Source organism: Dioszegia hungarica (genome assembly GCF_025882075.1).
Source record: "Dioszegia hungarica strain PDD-24b-2 chromosome Unknown MKK02contig_8, whole genome shotgun sequence".
Classification (NCBI taxonomy): Eukaryota; Fungi; Basidiomycota; class Tremellomycetes; order Tremellales; family Bulleribasidiaceae; genus Dioszegia; species Dioszegia hungarica.
In genome coordinates, this window is record NW_026515770.1 from 382,361 (window position 1) to 401,294 (window position 18,934).

Below are 18,934 nucleotides of genomic sequence, written 5' to 3' on the forward strand. Positions count from 1 at the left end.
GCCCGGGGTGAGATGTTGCCCCATGTTTTACAGGGTGGTCAGCCCGAAAGTCCGAAACAACCGAACGAGACCGCTCTACGTCCATGTGGAGGCGGCCGCTGTGCTTCGGAATCATCGTCCTCCGACGAAGAGATGACGACGTCGACTCGGAATGCTGCCAAGCAATGGCGCGAGTTTTCCCGGCCGGCGGTAAATTTGCCTTGCCGCCGGTCGATCGGCGCCGGTGATCGGTCAAGCGGTCCGTCTGGGCCGAATGGCCTCGATACCCATGTCAAGCGCGGCAGCGCCTGGGGCTGGCAGCGCACATGGAGCTGGAGCCTACTTGAGTAGAGTGGATCCCACGCCACAGGTCCCCGGAATCGAGATGTAAAATGTCCATTCTGCGTTCTCCTTCCTTGCTGGTCCGGACAGTCTGTGCCATACAGCAACCGTCCGCATGCCACCAAGATGTAATCTTGCATGTATATCTACCTCCTAACATCTATCGTCCCTGGTACGTTGTCCCGCTCAGTGGAACTCCTTCGACGGTTTCAAGATTGGCGGCAGTGCCTTGAGACCCTGGCTGGTATTGGACGCGGCCATGCCGAAGGAGGAGGAGCAGTCGAGCAAGATTCGCAGACCGTTACGGGCGCGAATGCGGGACTGCCTGATCAACTCATGTGACCCTGTACAAGCTCCAACACTCACGATATCTTCGGTGCGGCGGGTCGGTCGTGCTTGCTCCTGCTTGTCTACTGCCCACGGGTAGGGTGCCACCTTGTGGAGAAGCTCATACACTGCCGGGTCAGCTGGATCTTGCAAAGCCAATCATTCGATGACCTACTTGTCAGAGTAACGGCAAATTGCGGCGAAGATCGGATGACTCGGGCTATACCGCCCTTGAAGAGTGCTGGGGATCAGCAGTGGCCCGCTGCAGGAGAAGGACGTAGACGTACCTTTTGGTCCCTCCTCTTGAGCAATCTTGCGAATACCATCTACAACCCCCTTGTAGACAGTCTCGCCTTTTCGAGCTTGACTTTGCAAGCGAGTCTTGACGACATCTGGAAATCAGCCAGATTTCAGCTGGAGTGGAGAAAGACGCACCGAAAGGCGTAGTCAGGTATGCTGAAGGCATACCAGCAGCACCAGCGGCGAGAAGCAGCTCCCCTGTGCTGAGCACCTTGCCTCGTCGACCCTCGTGGAAGACGTCCTTCTTGAGCCTGGCGTATGAGGTGAAGTAGATCATGGAGAATGGTGCGTCTCGTGAGAGACAAGCGGTAGCGCCCTGCAAGTCAGCCATGTTCGTTTATCAAGGCAGCGCTATTCACTTTGTACAATCCGATCAGACCCAGTGACTTGATGATATGCCATGCGCCCCTGGGTGGTGCGGTACCAGCCGATGAACGAGCGATCTCTCCGGCCATTTGCAGCCGGATTTTGACAATCTCAAGGGGATTCGTGACCACCTGAAATCAGCCTAGTACTGGTCGACCAACTCACGACTTGACAAGCTCCAGCGGTTCCTCCAGCCAACAATTCACTGCCTAATGTGATTCGACCCGTCTCCGGATCTGTCCTCTTCTTCCTGACCAGGTCGTTGACCGTCAATTTGATTGCCTTTTCGGGCGCAACACCCAACAACTGCGGCCAGACACCCCGGTAGAAACCCCGCACTCCTCCTTCGTTCGCGTACACCTTGCGCACGCAGTCGGCAGCGTTTCGGTACATAACCTCGCCAACAACCGTAGATCGCTGGTTCTGAAGTCGCGTTTTGACGAGATCGATGGGGTAGACGGCGAAAGCGCCGATACCGCCAGCGATACCACCTTGGACAAAGTTGTAGGTAGATTGAAGGAAGTCTGAAAAGAATGTTGATGATGATGATGATGCGGAGGGAGCAGATGCCAGGTCCGGAGGTTGCCACTAGACGTCAGCTGGGTAAGAGATCGGGCTCACCTTTGCGTCAAGCAATGCCTGGAAGTCCGCCATGCCGAGCCGCTGATTGGAGCCCATACCGCCGCGACTGGCGAAATGCCAGATGATGTTGGCCTGGGTGTCAGCGCGGGGCACGGGGCTTATCTGCAAAGCTTACCTCCATCGGCGTGAACATCCCGTACCGCATACTACCCGCCGCCTCGTTCAAGAAGTCGCTCAGATCGATCTTACCATCTCTGCTTTTCCGAACAGCGTGCAGGATGATCCGCTCCACCGCATCCATTTCGCGAATGATGTTGTGGAAGGCGATGACTTCGGAGTATGAGATCTTGCGTCCCGGGTTCATGGTGCAGAGCGTGGGCAGGCGTTCCAAGATGGGGTTCGAGAGCTTGTGGCCAGCGATTTCCTACAGGTCAGCTCGACATACTTATCAAAGACTTACGATGATGATCTGTTGGAACTCCCCAGGACTAATGTACCCATCTGAGTCCGAGTCGAAGTAATGGAAAGCCTGGCGAAGCCTCTCGCCCTGGTAGCCTTTGATAAGTTGAGTGAATTCATGGTCTGACAGTCAGTTCTGCTGTAGAATAGATCACGAGAGGTTCAAGACTCACATCCCAGTACATGTTGTCCTCCTTTTTGTCCGACGTATAGCTTCATCCATGGCACCTCAAAGTCGAAAGCTGATTGTTCAGTCGCGCATCCCCGCAAAACCGGTATGTAACGCACGAATGTGGGACGCAGCAATGTTGGATGACAAGACCGCTTTGAACTCGTCAAAGTCTATCGATCCAGACGCATCACTGGCCATCAGCTCGTGCGGCACGGGCCAGAATGATCTGAGCGAGCACGTACTTGTCAAATACCTGGAAAGCGAGTTGATAATCGGCGTCAGGCTATATCGTCAGTCCGGGCTCCTCGAGACAGGTATGATAAGCGTACCCGCTTCAGCACTGTATGATCAGCCTGCGTAGTCATCTCTCGTAGGTGCGACAGGCGTACAAGTCTCAAATACGACAAAGTCCTCCCAAGACACCAATCCCCGTCTAGAGATATCTGCAACTCGAAAGACTGTACAGTCAGCGCTGTTCGCATCCTCTACCATCGATTGAAGCTCACGAAGGTTGTACTGCTCCTTATGTATCCGAGAGAAGCCCTCCTCTGTGGGCGCAATCGCATCTATGAAGCCAGAGGGCGATAGATACCTGCAATGTCAGCGAGTAGATTCTGCCCACCTGCATGGGCCTCCAATCCTCCAGGTATACCTTTGTCCCCACCGATAGTGGAGGTCTCATCTCCATACAAAATGGCCATCGTATCCTCTCCAGAGCTACGAGACTCAACCTACTTCTTGCCATCGCTCGCATCTTCTGCAAAGCGGTCGAAAGTCCTCCTCCACCTCGCGAGCTCGTTCTCTGCGGGTTTGACCGTGGAGGCGAGGGAGGTGAAGGTCGAAGCCACTCGCGAGAAGATGCCTGGCGCGTCCGAGTCCGCCATGATGAGCTGCTACAGCGCTGTGGAAGTGTAGGTATATAGTTGTCTTTTGGATCTTTTACTGTTGCGCCGGTTGATGCTGCTGCGCTCGGCCCGATTCCGGGTCAATACACATTTACATTACAAGCTAATCAGATCCCGCTATTACAATTGCGAGAAAAGCTAATACAAACGCGAGTGAGTGGTAATAGACGAGAAATGTGGCAGTTAGCCCGCTTTCGTTCACTCTCTCTTCGGCCAGCCTCGTCTCGCTTGCGATCTCGCAAGTGCGTAAAGAGTCGAGGACCAGTGCTGCATCGAGGGATTGTGCGTATCGATCTGGCGGCTTTCGTGAGACCGTCGTATGGAAGTGCGCGCCATCATACGAATCCCGTACTGTGGTGACAGCCGGGATCCACCCTCTGTGACATGCCCTGCCTTGGTGTCCATCAATCGCCCGATCTGAGAGGTGTAGTGAGCTTCGAGCGACGTGGATCAGAAAGGTATGTGTCTGTGAGGGACAATGAAGTGAGCAAAAGACCGAGCCCTGGCAGCGCGGATCTTCCGGGCCTTCATGCTGGAAGGCTGAATTGTAGCACCGATGTGATCGCGATCATCTGGGTACTGTATTGTTAATCGCAGTGATGGGTAGAGGTACAGCTGAGACATCTAGCCGTGAGATACGCTTCCGAAAGCTCGGATTCAGATAGGATCTAGATCACCACTTCGCCTATCGCGACCTACACCTTGCCTGCTGCATAGATATCAGCGTGGAGGTGTAAGTCGCACTGGTCATATCGCACAGCGCTCTCTTGTCCGTTTGTGACAGCTCTGTAAGGCCGAATGTCGCGCTCAAATGAATCTACCAGTGGATATCAATACTCTACCAAGTTGAGAGGCCAACTTTCAGTTATTGCAAGGTGTCGTACGCATCTGTGGACCCACTGAGCTTGGTGGAGTCCAGATGCTTGAATGACCCCCAACTATCGGAATGCTCGCACGGCAGGATGTGTGCGCGCAGGAAACTACGGCTTGGACTGGCCTGTACCTTTCCCAGGCTAAGCGAAGGCTGGTGTAGAAATAGCATTCGCGTCAGACCCGTGTGTATATCAGCAGCTGTATCAGCTTGTGTATCAAGGCACGAGATCCCGACGATCGATGGCAGCACGGTCTGTTTCATCTTCGTTTCAGAATTGTTCTTCTTTGGCCCTTTGGCTACACCCTGAGCCGAGCGCTCATTTACAGCCGGTCCGGCTGTCTCGCGCGCTCCCAGACTGCCAGCGAAGCGACTGCCCATTGACAGCGATTGACAACAGGGCTAAGCAGGGCTACATATATAGCCGTTCGCTGTGAGCACATCTGTACTTCCGAAACGTATATCCACGCCAAGTCGCGTAGCACCATTTATAGCCCCGTCTTTACCCTGAATACCGCCACTTCCCCATGTCCCCCGCACGAGCGGCCACCGCGTCCCAGCAGTCCCGGGCCGTCTCCTTGCACGCTGCACACCGCTGGCCTCCGCTGGCGGCCCGGGTCCGGATGAGCGCTGTCGTACATCCACCACAATAGAGGCAGTCCCGTGACTTGTTTTTGCATACCCGAGCCCCGCCGGACTCCGGAGATCAGCTGGACGCGAAGCGCGAGCCCGAGGGAATACTTAAGAGCTCGAACCCCGGCTCACTAGCACTCCCCCTTCAATCACAGCTTTACTCTACTTACGCTGCAACAATGGCCGCTCAACAAGACCACAAGATGGACGACAAACTCGCGACGGAGCACCTCGAGCGTCAGAACTCGGACGACATGGAGAAGCGCGAGGAGCACCTCGTCGCTGATGCCGCGGGTCACTATGTCGACCCCACCGTTACGATCAGTCCGGAGGAGAGTGAGTGAATTCGTGCTGTATTGTAGCCTCCTGCTGATCGTCAGACAAGCGGCTGCGTCGTCTCATCTACAAGAAGTATGCACATTTTGGGATTTTTTTGCTGCGTCTCCGCTCTCCGCTGACCCCCTTAGCCTCCTTCCTGTGATGTGTGTGGCGTACATTGTGAGCCACGGATCCTGCGCCCCCTTCTCGATATGAATCTGCCAAGCTGATCATCCTCAGACCCAATCTCTTGACAAAGGCACTCTCGGTACTTCTGCGATCATGGGTTGGCAGACACACGTCGGTGCGGTTGGCCAGGACTATGCTCTGACCAGTACCATGTGAGTCTTTGCCATCCTTGCCTATCGACCACACTGACCCCCAGGCTGTGGATTGGTATCATCATTGGCGAGCCCATCGTCAACCAGTTCGTCCGTCGTCTGCCCGTTGCCAAAGTTCTCGGCTACTCGGTAAGCCATTCTCTCCTCTATCTACCCGACACTGATGATTTCTAACACCCCTTCAGATGGTCGTGTGGTCTGCTTTGGTATTCGGCCTCGCGTTCTCCTTGAGCATCCCTCCCGTCTTCGCCATCCGGGCGCTCTTGGGCTTTGCGGAGAGTTCGTTTGGGTAAGTCTGGCCATTCTGTTGCCACAGGACTACGCTGATTCTCGTAGTCCCTGCCTCGTTGCCATCACGGTGCAATGGTGTAAGTCTGGCCGCTCTTCCCGGTAAGGACTGTACTAATCTCATAGTCACTGCCGAGGAGCAGACGCTCATCACTACGGTAAGTCATGGGCACCATTTGCCACCCTGTTTCAGAATGAGGCTGATCAAGCATCAGGTCTGGCAAGCTATGTTCGGTGTCGCCGGGGTAGTCTCCAACCTCCTCGCCTACGCCTTCTACCACATTCCCGGCAGGAACCCCCTCTACAGCTGGCAGTACATGAACATCACCATCGCCGTCATCTCGACCATTGCTTCGGGTGAGTTGAAAGTAAGACATAGCTGATAGTCAGGCATCGTGGTGTGGAAGCTTCCCGACACCCCTCTCCAAGTCAAGTGGGCTACCGAGGCCGACAAGGTCCTCCTCGTCGAGCGAGTCCGCAAGAACGACCAGGGCATCAAGCAGAAGGTGTGGAAGAAGGATCAGGCGCGCGAGGCCTGGACAGACCCCTTCACTTGGCTCCTCTTCACCATGATGTTCTTCCAAACCTTGGTCGTCGGCGGTCTCAACACCTTCAACTCGATCCTCATCAACACCGCTTTCGGCTTTGATGTGAGTGGATGATTACTTCCGGGCTGATCTTAGGTCCTCACTGCTCTGCTCGTCTCCATCCCCCTCTCCCTCTTCCAGGTCTGCCTCTACTTCCTCATCGGCTACCTCGGCACCAAGCTCAAGCAGACCATCTACGTCATGGTCGGTTTCACCTGCGTCAACATCCTCGGCACGGTCGTCCTCATCACCGTCGCGCCCAACGGTCAGACTCGAGGCGGTCTCCTCGTCGCCTTCTACCTCATGCAGTCCTTCCAGTCGGTCAACCCGTCCATGTACGCCATGCTCTCCAGGAACGTTGCCGGTCAGACCAAGAAGTCGATCGTCTATGCCCTCTTCTTTGTCGGCTGGGCGGGTGGTAACGCTATTGGTCCCCAGAGTGAGTAGGCTGTCAATGTGATGGGAGCCAAGCTGACATTTCAGTCTTCCAGAAGATCTGGGAGCCCCGGTACTTCAACTCGCTCTACATCCACCTCGCCCTCTACGGTGCCTTCATCATCAATGTCCTCACCATGCGCTGGCTGCTCTCTTCCCGCAACAAGGCCCGGGACCGCGCACTCCAGGGAGGCGAGAACAAGCACCAGAACGCCTTTGACGACTTGACCGATATGCAGAACCAGGAGTTCCGGTACTCATACTAGGCGGTCAGGGGATTCAGATGAGCGAACGGGAGGGTTAGATTTGTGGGATTAGGGTATATAGTCGCTTGCATGTAATATTTGGTTTCGAATTACTGCGCGCTCTCGACGTGCCTCGCGCAAGCACTGTGCGGATGAGCGAGCGTACGTTTCTGCGTTGTAGAAGGCAAGGGAGGAGGGATGGGCAACCATAGGCGGGGCGCCACTCAGCTGTTGGTGGGTGGTGCGAGTGACGTGTGATTAATTTCCGGTATCAATGCTGTGAGCTCTGGAACCTTCCAGAGCGTCGCCGAAAAGTTGGAGGTATTTGATCCAACCCCTTCGCGCACCTCCTTCCTTCTCTCTCCTCTCTATATATACAGGCTATCCATTCATCGCTACACACACTACTACAAAAGTCTACACAGACACCACTACATCCATTCATCCCTAACAGCTATCAAACAGTGAGTTTGCAGCTCCAAGGCTTGAGCAATCGCTGACCATCAGTGTCCGCTGCTGCAGGTGCTACCGAGACCTTCGGTTTCCAAGCCGAAATTTCTCAGCTTCTCGACCTCATCATCAACACCTTCTACTCCAACAAGGAGATCTTCCTCCGAGAGCTCATCTCCAACTCGTCGGACGCGCTCGACAAGATCCGCTATGCGGCTCTCACCGACCCCACCCAGCTCGACACCGAGAAGGAGCTCTTTATCCGCATCACTCCCAACAAGGAGGAGGGCACCCTTACCATCCGTGACACCGGTGTTGGTATGACCAAGGCCGACCTCGTCAACAACCTGGGTACGATCGCCAAGTCGGGTACCAAGGCGTTCATGGAGGCTCTTTCGTCCGGTGCTGACATTTCCATGATTGGTACGTTGATCAAGTCGGAATGGGAGCTCTGCTGACGTCTAGGTCAATTCGGTGTCGGTTTCTACTCTTCTTACCTTGTCGCCGAGAAGGTCCAGGTGACCACCAAGCACAACGACGACGAGCAGTACATCTGGGAGTCGGCTGCCGGCGGTACCTTCACCATCACCGAGGACACCGAGGGACCCCGTCTCGGCCGTGGTACCTCCATGAAGCTCTTCATGAAGGATGACCTCAAGGAGTACCTCGAGGAGAAGCGCATCAAGGAGATTGTCAAGAAGCACGTGAGTAGATCTCGCAAAGTAGCTTGAGCCTGGCTGACGAGTTAGTCCGAGTTCATCTCCTACCCCATCCAGCTCGTCGTCACCAAGGAGACCGAGAAGGAAGTCGAGGAGGACGAGGAGGTCACAGAGGGCGAGAGCAAGATCGAGGAGGTGGACGACGAGGACTCTGGCAAGAAGACCAAGAAGACCAAGAAGGTCAAGGAGACCACCACTGAGAACGAGGAGCTCAACAAGCAGAAGCCCATCTGGACCAGGTGAGTCTTATTTGCAGATGTGAGACTGGCGCTGATGATCAGGAACCCCTCCGAGGTTACCCAGGAGGAGTACGCCAGCTTCTACAAGTCCATCTCCAACGACTGGGAGGACCACCTTGCCGTCAAGCACTTCTCGGTCGAGGGTCAGCTCGAGTTCAAGGCCATGCTCTTCGCCCCCAAGCGTGCGCCGTTCGACCTCTTTGAGCAGAAGAAGAAGAGGCACAACATCAAGTTGTATGTGCGCCGAGTCTTCATCACCGAGGACAACGATGAGTGTAAGTGAGCCTTCCATTTCCATGATTTCTAGCTGACCCGCAGTGATCCCCGAATACCTGAACTTCATGGTCGGCGTCGTCGACTCGGAGGACCTCCCCCTCAACATCTCCCGAGAGACCCTCCAGCAGAACAAGATTCTGAAGGTCATCCGGAAGAACCTTGTCAAGAAGGCTCTTGACCTGATCTCGGAGGTCTCAGAGGACAAGGAGAACTACGACAAGTTCTACCAGGCCTTCTCCAAGAACCTTAAGCTCGGTATCCACGAGGACGCCGCCAACCGGTCCAAGATCGCCGAGTTCCTCCGGTTCCACTCTACCAAGTCGGTGGACGAGCAGACCTCGTTCAAGGACTACATCACCCGCATGCCCGAGGTCCAAAAGTCCATCTACTACCTTACCGGCGAGTCGCTCGAGGCCGTCAAGGACTCACCGTTCCTTGAGGTCCTCAAGAAGAAGGGCTTCGAGGTCCTTCTTCTCGTCGACCCCATTGACGAGTACGCCGTTACCCAGCTCAAGGAGTTCGACGGCAAGAAGCTCGTCTGTGTGTCCAAGGAGGGACTGGAGCTCGAGGAGACCGACGCCGAGAAGGCCGAGCGTGAGAAGTGAGTGCTTTCTGCGTTGACCTTGGCGCTGCGCTGACTGTCAGGGATGTTGCCGCCTATGAGGACCTCTGCAAGGCCATCAAGGAGAACCTCGGCGACAAGGTCGAGAAGGTCATCGTCTCCAACCGTATCACCGACTCCCCATGCGTCCTCGTCACTGGTCAATTCGGCTGGTCGTCCAACATGGAGCGTATCATGAAGGCTCAGGCCCTTCGTGACTCGTCCATGTCGTCCTACATGGCTTCCAAGAAGACCATGGAGCTCAACCCTTCCCACCCCATCATCAAGGAGCTCAAGTCGCGCGTGTCGGAGGACGCTAGCGACAAGACCGTCAAGGATCTCACCTACCTCCTCTTCGAGACCGCTCTCCTCACTTCGGGCTTCACCCTCACCAGTCCCCAGGACTTTGCTAGCCGGATCAACCGGATGATCGCTCTTGGTCTTAGCATCGACGCCGAGGCACCCGCGGCGGCAGCGGAGGACGGAGGCGACGTGCCCCCTCTCGAGGACGCGGCTGGCGGGAGCATGGAGGAAGTAGATTGTGAGTTTTGACTACTTATGAGTTGTGCGGGTTGAGCTGATGAGACAGAAATAAAGCATGAGGGGATCTGAGCAGGGGATAATGAGTGAACGCAGGTGCTAGAAGTAGTGTATATTCGGTATAGAATGTCATGGCATATTTATCGTTCAACATCATGAGTGAAGCAGTACGAGCGGTATTGACTGCTTCCTTCACGTTTCAGCTGTCGCAAACGGGTGAGGCTATTAGTACATTCAAGATCGATCTATACAGTACAGGCTACACTTTCATTCTCCCGCCTCTTCTCTTCCAAGAACTTCGCTCCCCTCACCCACTGCCCTCTCTTCCCATCCACCCGTCACCCTGACCACCCCTTCTTCCATTTCACTCGCGCGCACAAGCCTCTCTCCCATCTTGTCCATCCCATCCGGCTCATCATCATATCCCTCATCCTCTTCCTCCTCGATCTGCCTCTTCAGGCTCCTTCTTGCCGACTTGCCCAAATCGTCCCCACTCCCCGCTGGTCTGGACACCGACGGCAGCCTGACCCGGCCCTCTCGCAGCGCCGCCGTGTACTTCTCGTGCGCTTCCTCGTCCTCCTCGTCCATGTCGAACGGGGTATCTCGCGGTCCCGGCAAGAAGAGTGGTGTACCCGATCTCCGAGAGGAAGCTCCGGGCGCATAAGGCCCTGGTGTACCCGAAGTGCTGAACGGAGTAGCTGACGCCGTTCCGCCTCGCCGAGAATTTGGCTGAGGTGTGGTCGAGATCGACCGAGAGGCGTTCCGCATGTTGGCAACGTTGACCGGCTCTACTGACGTCGGCTCGAGGGGGGCGGTATCCGTAAACCGGGACCCGCTCATCCCCGAGCGGGAGCTCCGCGATGCCGCCGTACGAGACCGAGCGGACGTGGAAGCAACCGAGGCGGAGCGGGTGGAGAGACGGGATGAGGGGGGAGCGTAAGAGGAGGAGGGGAGAGGAGGCCATGGTTCGATGATCAGAACAAGCTGTAAGGAGGAGGTGCCAAAGCCTACTGTCAGCTCAGCCAGGAACTGGGACATACCTTTATACGTCACTGAGACGTCTGGTTTGTAGTCCTTGATGTTGACCTCCGCCTCCTCGGGCAGGACTGGCTTGACGTCCTCGTCATCGTCGTCCCGCTCCTCTGGATCCCCGAAATTGCTCTCCTCATCTGCTGGTCGTTGCGAGACGGACCTTGAGCGGGTCCGAGACCGTGCTGTCGAAGTCCGCGCTCGCGCAGGCGACTCAGCCGACTTGCTGGCTGGAGGAGGCGTAGGCGGACGGAGCGAGAACGTCTTTTGCTGGAAAATCAGCAGAGTGGACTAGCAGCGTAGTAGCCGAAGATACATACCTTGAGCAGAATGACCTCCGTTCGGGTCGTCCCTCTCAGCCAGTAACAGTACTGGTATCCCTCGCCCCGGTCGACGTGTACCTTGTGCTTTCCCGCCTTTTCCCCCGCCCCGCTCTTGGACTGCCGCGCCCAGGCCTCCTGTAGCAGGTCCTTCATACGCGGCTGGAGCGCCGCCATGACCCGCTGAAGCACGACGTCTGACATCCAGTCAACATGTCGTTCGTCGAGATACAGGAACAGAGGAATCGTCCGGTAGTTCGACACCCTCAGGTAGTAGGCATTCCTACTCGAGAAGGACATCGTGGGTGGTGTTTGAGAAGTCTCTCGCGCCCTTGCGAACAGCTATTGGCGACTTCTGAGTGCACTTGTATGCTTGATAGGTGTATTTGCACAAGACATCGTCATGGACCATCACTTTGACGTCAGGGAGTACGACCTCGCTGGCTGCCGTAATGGTCAGTGCAGATCCTTGATCCGGCCTGCAAAGCGATCTGTGAGGCATACGACATTGTCACTCACACTCATCACATCACTGTTATGGGCGACGAGGAGGTGTACGAGGCACACGGTCTCATTGACGTGCAGCTCGACGCCACAAATCCGCTCGACCAAAGATGGGTTTCGGGTTCCGCCATCCTCAATCCCTCGAATCTGCCCGTTTTTAAAAACACCGGAGACAGGGTGCGCTTCGACTGGTGCAAGCCTAATGGCGACTTTGAGCTCTTCCGCCGCAGAGCTCAGATCATCGCACTCGATACCGTGCCTGTCGCAGGGCCTTCGGCGAGAAATGCCAAATACACCTCGGTGCAGGAAGTGGTGGCATGGTGGGAGGACGAAAAGGGGCACTGGCTGGTGACACGAGGAGAGTCGGAGGCGGAGTCGGTACAGGACAGGTGGGATCGAATAGAAGGGGAGAGCAAGTGGGCGAACGCTTGCTTTGCATTGACTGCTATTGCAGACGCTCTAGCGGTAAGTCTCTTGTCCAGACCGTGCTGATTGTAGGCTCTACATTCCAAACACTTTTCTCTCCTCGCCTGCAAGCTGCGGACCTTCAACCTCTGTCAAGACTCGGCATTCCTGTCCATCGTTGACGACATCACCTGCCTCCCCACATTCGGCCTCACATCCCTCCTCGGCTCCAGCCCTCTCGCCCAATCCTCCCTCTTCAATCACGACCTCAGCGACGATTCCCTCCTCAGCGATCACTACGTCCGGCGGAATCTTCGGTACCTCTCTCCAGATACTGCCAGCTCGCGGCAGGTATCGAGGCAGAGTGACGTCTTTACCTTTGGCGTATGCGCATACGAGCTCGTCACTGGCATACCCCCGGACGGTCGGAAGGACATTGACTCTCCGTCCGACGTCGACATTCTCGTCGACGTCCATCGACACATCACTACGGATATCATCCCTCCCACCGACTACTTTCAGCGCCAAGCAGACCTCGCTGCTTTTCCGGCTCAGCTTCCACCCAAGGCCTTATCCGACATCGTCATGAAGTGTCTCGCAAAAGACCCAGACGATCGGTACAATTCCATGGAGGCGCTGCGATACGACCTCAAAAGAGTCGGGCAAATCTGCCAGTCGAACGGCAACATGGACAGGTTCATCGTCGGGTACGCGGATCATGCCTCTCGGTTACACCTCCCAACTCAGCCAATCCACCGCGAGGCTGAGGTACGGATTCTGCAGCAGACATGGCAGTCCACTCAGGCATCCAAGTCTGTTCCGCAGCATTATGAGGCCAACTCGGTCAGGGTGGTCTCGGTCTGGGGAGCGAGTGGGAGCGGAAAGACCCGCTTCGTGCAGTCGTGGGCGAGAACGCTGGAGGAGAATCGGAAGGGATGTCTGGTCGCAGCTGCCAAGATGGACGAATACTCCAACCGGCCGCTGTCGTCGTTCCTTCAGATCTTCCAGGATCTGTTGGAACGGGTCCTGGCGGATCCCGAAGAGGATGCCAAGGCATGGGCCAAAAAGATCAGGGAGGTGCTCGGACAACAATTCAACATCTTCGTGTCCATCCTGCCTCAACAAGCTCGGCGCCTACTCCTCATGGGCTCGCAACCGCCTGCGATCGAGCCGGTCGATTGGGCGACTTTCCTCTCGGCCTTCAAAGGCTGGAGCGCCCGTCTCATCCAAGTCTTTGCCAACCTCAGTCGGCCCCTCGTCATCATCGTCGACGATATCCAATGGCTCTCGGCGGACGAAGTTGAGATCTGGCGATCTCTCACTGACGGTGCGCAGCCGGTCAACCACATCATGCTCGTGACAATCTATCGGGTACAAGCCGACGCGCCACCTCCTCTGTCAGCTTTGCTGAGCGTATCGGGCGAATCGTTGAATGTTAAGCCGCTGCCAGAGGAGGGTGTCAGAGAGTACATTCAGGCGTCGTTTCCAGGCGGAGTGGATGGACTGTCTACCTTGGCTCAGTGCCTGTTTGCAGAAACTGTTGGCAGTCCACTGTTTCTCAGGTCCATGATCGAGACACTCGTGAGTCTGATCAAGTCGATGAGCTGACCTCAGGTGAAAGAAAAGGTCATTTACTTTGATTTCGACGCCCTGATCTGGCGATACGACTCGGACGCACTCCAGTCCCATTTATCCGACGCCGGCGTCGACGCCTACCTTCATCGTATTCAGGCAACACTCCCGCCTGACGGCATCGAGCTTCTGCAAGTTTTGGCTTGCCTCCCGGTCGCTGGCTGTTCTGCCGACCTGCTGGCAGAGTACCTCAAAATACCTCGAGCCCGGGTCGAGGGTATGGTGTCAAGGGCTCAGAGTATTGGGGCGTTGATACTGGTTGGGACGCATATCCGTTTCAGTCATGACCGTCAACGAGTATGTATCGCATATAACCAAGCTGACAATAGTCCACCGCCTACAACTCGATCCCACCCGACCAGCTCGGACCCCTTCATCTCGCTGTTGCCCAATTCCTATGCCAGCCCGCATACATCGAAGACCACATATTCGAGGCGGCCGATCACACGGTCACTGCTCGCGCAAATGGCACACCTACGCCTGACCAGCCGGCTACAGCACAGCTTCTTCTCAGCGCCGCAACGCGCTCGGCCCTAGCTGCCAGTTTCGGGGCAACGAAAGTATACATTGACGAGGTCGAGGGTGAGTTATTGTTTAGCCAAGCTAAATCCAGATATGATGGACGAGAGTGGAGGATTGTCCTGCTGGTTCAACCAGTACCGCGGTATCGTGTTGTCGTATGCCGAAATCATGGCGCAGGTTTCGGGCGTGTTGGGACTATTTGAAGAAGCGTTTGCAAAGGTAAGACCAATGCGGGCTGCAAGCTGATATACAGCTGGATGCTCTGACCAAGCTGTGCGAGTCGGATCTCGAACGCATCAAAATCGCACTCTTACGCATGAGGCAATACATTGCCGCTGCGCGTCTGCCCGAGGCCATGGCGCTGTGCTGGTCGACACTCGAGGCCGTTGGCTATGACCCACATGGACCCACAGCTCACGTTTTCTGGACTCCTCGAACACTCGCAGAGGTCCGCCAACTCGTCATCCCGACCGACATTGAAGCGGACGACCCTCCAGATCTAGACATCCAAAGCGTTGTTCTAACTATGCTGGGTGAGTGCGCAATTGATCTAGCTCATGTCAGTGCATGCCGGACCCAGCATCTATGTCACTGAGCTGGATCGGCGAGTTCAAGCCTTCGCAATGGGTGTCTCTTTGGGAATCGCCTCGGGCCTGCGGCATCCCGCCACGGCATATCTCTTCTCCGTTTACGCTCTGACCGCCCCAGAGGAAGACATAAGGGCACCTTGCGCCGAAATAGCCAAAAAGCTCTCCCTCATGCGGCCCACGTCCTGGTTGACCTCATCCACATGGGTCGTCACAGCAGCCTGCGAATACGTGAGTTTGCTTTTGAAGCTTGCTGACGGCAGCGCTGGCGACTACTCGAGGACATCCCAGACGAGCATACTCCCGCCTTCGAGCTCACTTCCGCTCTGGGCAACTTTGAGCTGGCCGCCTATGTCTTCACGCTGGATGTCGCCGCAAGACGCTTCTCGAAACGGAAGCACGAGGTGCCTCTAGTTTTGGCGCGGTACCAAAGTCTGCGAGACCACATGTCTCCGGCTTCTAGAATCCTCGTCCATGCTCGTGAGTCGAAACGTTGCTATCGCTGACGATAGCCTTGCAGTACAGTCTCAGACTACTCGAGAGCTCCAGCGAACCACCATGGCACCTACCCGGTCGTATACTCCTTCCTTCCGACTTGGAGCCGCTCAGCGGGCTGCTCTGGCATCAAGCGATCTGTGCGACATACACCCTGCGCCTCGCAATCTTGTTCGATGCTCCGCTGGAGGTACAGCTCGATCTGCTGTCCACTTACTGGTCACTCTATCCCGTCGGAGCTGGGACGCTATATGGAGCAGAGCTGGCATTTGTTGCCGGGATGATCTTGGCTCGGTCAGATCCTGCAGATCCCCGTTTGAAGGTGTGCTACCGAGATTTGGAGCTCTTGGCTCTGAGCAGTGAGTTGAAAAGATGGGCAAGCTGACCCCAGCACACTCCTTCGACCTAAGATTGAAGCTTGTCCGCCAAGTTGAAGCTCTCCATCCATTCTCCTTCGGTACCCTAGCGGCGGTCGAGTACTTCATTTCAGAGCTCGAAGCCGAAGGGGAGCTCACCCTCGCCGCTCTGCTCAACCTCGGCGTCACGCACTCTATTGGACAAGATCAACCGTATCATCGAAAGGTCCGCTTCGGCTACATCGCTGCCGCCTTCGACCTCTTCAAGGCAGCCGAAATGCCCGCTGTCTGTCACCACATGAAGATAGCATATCCCTCCCTACCCACACCCCCCAACACTATCGTTTTTCCCGACTTTGGCCCTCATTCCGCCCCGGTACCGCCTCCGCTGAGTCGCGCTCCTGCTAGCACCGACACGTCCGAATCTACCACTCGAGAGGCGAAGGGGAAGGAAGGCAAGAGCGACCCTCTCGATGCCCTGACGTGAGTTATAGTCCGATCGAGCTGACGACAGGTTGATGCGTTCCTCGCTGGTTTTGGCATCGGAGCAAGATCCGGAGGTACTATTGTGCTCTCTACTCCGCATATCTTCCCAATTCGCCCGGGCAGATTACGCCGCCATCGCCCTGTGTGACGTCGGAAAGAAGACGGGTCTCACTCTGCGGGCGGCGGGGCGGTCTGGGCGGATCCTCTCGCATGACTTGGACATCGAGACGCAGGGCGGGAAAGCATGTCCAGCGGTGTACATGCTACACGTCGCAAGGACTGGAAGAGTGAGTCTCGTGTGGGATCTTGGCTGATGACAGGCGCTAGACAAGGCCGACAGTAGTAGCCGGATCCGTCTCGATCCGTTCTTTGAGGGCAAGACGCCAAAAAGCCTACTCTGCACGCCCATCTTCAACCGGGGGATCCAAGTCGGAGTGCTCTTGCTCTCTTCCTCGGCCACGAGCTCCGTGCAGCTCGAGGCGACGCAAGCCAAGGAGGTCATTGCGGCTCTGGCAACGCTCGCCATTTCCACCACGCTAAACTACTCCTTCACACAAAGGCTGCAGGAGGAGGTAGCGCAGCGGACGCAGGATTTGAAGTCAGCTCTTCAGGCCAAGACTACGTTTCTGTCTACTGCTAGTCACGATCTCCGTACCCCGTTGTCGGCTATTCTCGTGAGTCATCGTAAAGGCTTGACTGACTTTAGGGTTTGTCGGCAGTCTTGGAAGCCAGTCCTGGTCTTTCGCAAGTCCAACGGGAACATCTGCGCACCATCATCCTATCCGGCGAGGACCTCCTCTCTCTCGTCAACGACCTACTGGACGTGTCTCGTCTCGAATCCCAATCCGTCACCCTCGAGCACATACCCTTCAACCTACGAGACCTCGTCGAGTCGGCGCTTGACGTCCTAGCTCCGGTCGCTCACAAGAAGGACGTTGAGCTCTGCCTCATTAGCCCCATCACCTCCGACCCCCCGGAGCTGATCGGGGACGGGTTCCGTGTCAAGCAGGTCCTCAACAATCTACTCTCCAACGGAGTCAAATTCGTCGCGAAAGGGGAGGTCACGGTCCACTGGAACCACGAGCGTCTGCCGGATAACAAGTGCAAAGTCACCATTGAGGTCCGCGATACCGGGATCGGCATCCCCGCCAATCGCATGGACAGGCTCTTCCGGAGCTTCTCCCAGGTCGAAGACTCGACCACTCGCTCGTACGGCGGCAGCGGGCTGGGCCTGATGATCTCTCGCAATCTTGCAGAGCTGATGGGTGGGACGTGCACCGCGACCAGCGAGTATGGCAAGGGGAGCAACTTCACCTTCACCTTTATCGCGGATACAGTCAGCCAAAGCCAGCCGGTACAATTTGCCAAGCACAAGGAGTCACAGTAAGTCTTTTGGCTGGCTTAACTGACCTCAGGGCATGCTTTACGCTTTGTCGACCGGGTAGTTGGTGGAGTATGCTGGAGCAAAAGTGAGTCACCTTTGTAGTAGCCTATGTACGTCGCTGACGTCAGTCTCTCCGAATTAAACTGCGCACCGGTCCGATTCGCCCCATCGCCGGAACTCTGTCTTAAGCGGGGCGAGGACGGCGGGCTCAACTCGGATGTCAACTTTGCCTTTGTGTTGGTGGATACGACCATGGTGGACAAGGATACCCTGGGGAAGATGCAGAAGCTACAGCCGAACGCCAAGGTGAGTCTATAGCCAGGTGTCGCTGATTTCAGTTCGTGTACCTTGTGCGCGGCATCGACTTGGCGGATGCAATGACTACCTTTGGGATAACGGTGAGTAGTCCCAGTTCCCTTTCGACTCCACAAGCTGACCTCTTTAGCGTGAGGCAATCATAGCTCGGCCCATCAAATTCAAATCCCTCTACTCTGCCATGATGAGCTCGTCCGAAAATGGCGAGGTAGCATTACCCATCACCACTGCGGTCAAGAAGAAGAAGAAGCCAAATCGGAATCTTGCCAAAGTAAGTCTATTCAGCGGCAGAGCTAATGACAGGAATGCCCTCTCCGAATACTACTGGTCGACGACAACGCGGTCAATATCCTGGTCGGACGTCGGATTCTCGGCCTGCTGGGGTACGCCGACGTGGCAACTGCGTCAGACGGTCAACAAGCGATCGAAGCGGCCGAGAAGAACCCTGTGGATCTAATCCTGATGGATCTGCAAATGCCGGTACTCGGGGGATTCGAGTCCATGCGCCGTATACAAGCCTCTCCGCTTGCTGGGGATCCGTGTGTGGTCATATTGACCGCTGATGCTCAGCCTGTGAGTGATTCTTAGCGCCCAGCTGATTATTCAGGAGGTGCGGTCGCACTGTATGGCTGGGGGTGCGTTCGACCATCTTACAAAGCCTCTAGATCTCCCTCGACTGCAGGAGATCATAGCAGCTGCATATGTACACATCACAGGCGGTCAAAATGGGAAGGAGTAGAACATTGTACTAAAATTGTTGTATAGCTTAGATGGCGGGCATGTATCTCTCATTGGATCTCTTGATGGGCCGGGGAGCGAGCAGGACGCTTGAGTGAGCGGGGATCGGCTGAGCTTCTGCTCAAGACGAGTATGCTTGCGGAGTGGGAGGAGGGTGGTGTTGCGGGTTTCAGATTGCTACCGCTA

The 18,934-nt window shown here is 56.0% G+C and overlaps 5 protein-coding genes across 5 annotated transcripts; 3 read left to right on the forward strand and 2 right to left on the reverse strand.

Moving 5' to 3' along the window:
* Positions 1–507: 507 nt before the first annotated feature.
* MKK02DRAFT_32643 (putative mitochondrial inner membrane protein) lies at positions 508–3,411 on the reverse strand (the record flags this gene model as incomplete). Its single annotated transcript, XM_053088545.1, has 17 exons — positions 508–642; positions 688–776; positions 824–889; positions 936–1,040; positions 1,084–1,264; positions 1,308–1,445; positions 1,480–1,902; positions 1,936–2,028; positions 2,072–2,320; positions 2,357–2,478; positions 2,529–2,597; positions 2,644–2,717; positions 2,770–2,810; positions 2,857–2,867; positions 2,917–2,985; positions 3,034–3,119; positions 3,263–3,411. The coding sequence occupies 17 exons, from the start codon at positions 3,409–3,411 to the stop codon at positions 508–510; spliced, it is 2,100 nt and encodes a 699-aa protein (XP_052944929.1).
* Positions 3,412–5,139: 1,728 nt separating this feature from the next.
* On the forward strand, positions 5,140–7,171 carry MKK02DRAFT_24561 (major facilitator superfamily domain-containing protein; the record flags this gene model as incomplete). The annotated part of the gene is made up of 12 exons (XM_053086907.1): positions 5,140–5,272; positions 5,317–5,347; positions 5,404–5,434; positions 5,495–5,595; positions 5,640–5,724; positions 5,781–5,884; positions 5,932–5,963; positions 6,010–6,041; positions 6,099–6,240; positions 6,274–6,533; positions 6,567–6,909; positions 6,954–7,171. 12 exons carry the CDS (start codon positions 5,140–5,142, stop codon positions 7,169–7,171), a joined length of 1,512 nt encoding a protein of 503 aa, XP_052944930.1.
* Positions 7,172–7,302: 131 nt separating this feature from the next.
* MKK02DRAFT_43832 (putative cytoplasmic chaperone) lies at positions 7,303–10,058 on the forward strand (the record flags this gene model as incomplete). The annotated part of the gene is made up of 8 exons (XM_053092631.1): positions 7,303–7,312; positions 7,658–8,023; positions 8,066–8,304; positions 8,350–8,558; positions 8,601–8,833; positions 8,877–9,435; positions 9,480–9,976; positions 10,039–10,058. The coding sequence occupies 8 exons, from the start codon at positions 7,303–7,305 to the stop codon at positions 10,056–10,058; spliced, it is 2,133 nt and encodes a 710-aa protein (XP_052944931.1).
* Positions 10,059–10,242: 184 nt separating this feature from the next.
* Positions 10,243–11,624, reverse strand: MKK02DRAFT_43833 (uncharacterized protein; the record flags this gene model as incomplete). The annotated part of the gene is made up of 3 exons (XM_053092632.1): positions 10,243–10,982; positions 11,016–11,274; positions 11,325–11,624. 3 exons carry the CDS (start codon positions 11,622–11,624, stop codon positions 10,243–10,245), a joined length of 1,299 nt encoding a protein of 432 aa, XP_052944932.1.
* Positions 11,625–11,776: 152 nt separating this feature from the next.
* MKK02DRAFT_32646 (uncharacterized protein) lies at positions 11,777–18,749 on the forward strand (the record flags this gene model as incomplete). The annotated part of the gene is made up of 20 exons (XM_053088546.1): positions 11,777–11,779; positions 11,823–12,293; positions 12,327–13,814; positions 13,848–14,162; positions 14,195–14,447; positions 14,479–14,606; positions 14,641–14,920; positions 14,952–15,205; positions 15,238–15,454; positions 15,487–15,828; positions 15,861–16,308; positions 16,340–16,598; positions 16,632–16,985; positions 17,018–17,694; positions 17,727–17,780; positions 17,824–18,001; positions 18,034–18,093; positions 18,141–18,281; positions 18,314–18,583; positions 18,618–18,749. 20 exons carry the CDS (start codon positions 11,777–11,779, stop codon positions 18,747–18,749), a joined length of 6,324 nt encoding a protein of 2,107 aa, XP_052944933.1.
* Positions 18,750–18,934: the final 185 nt, after the last annotated feature.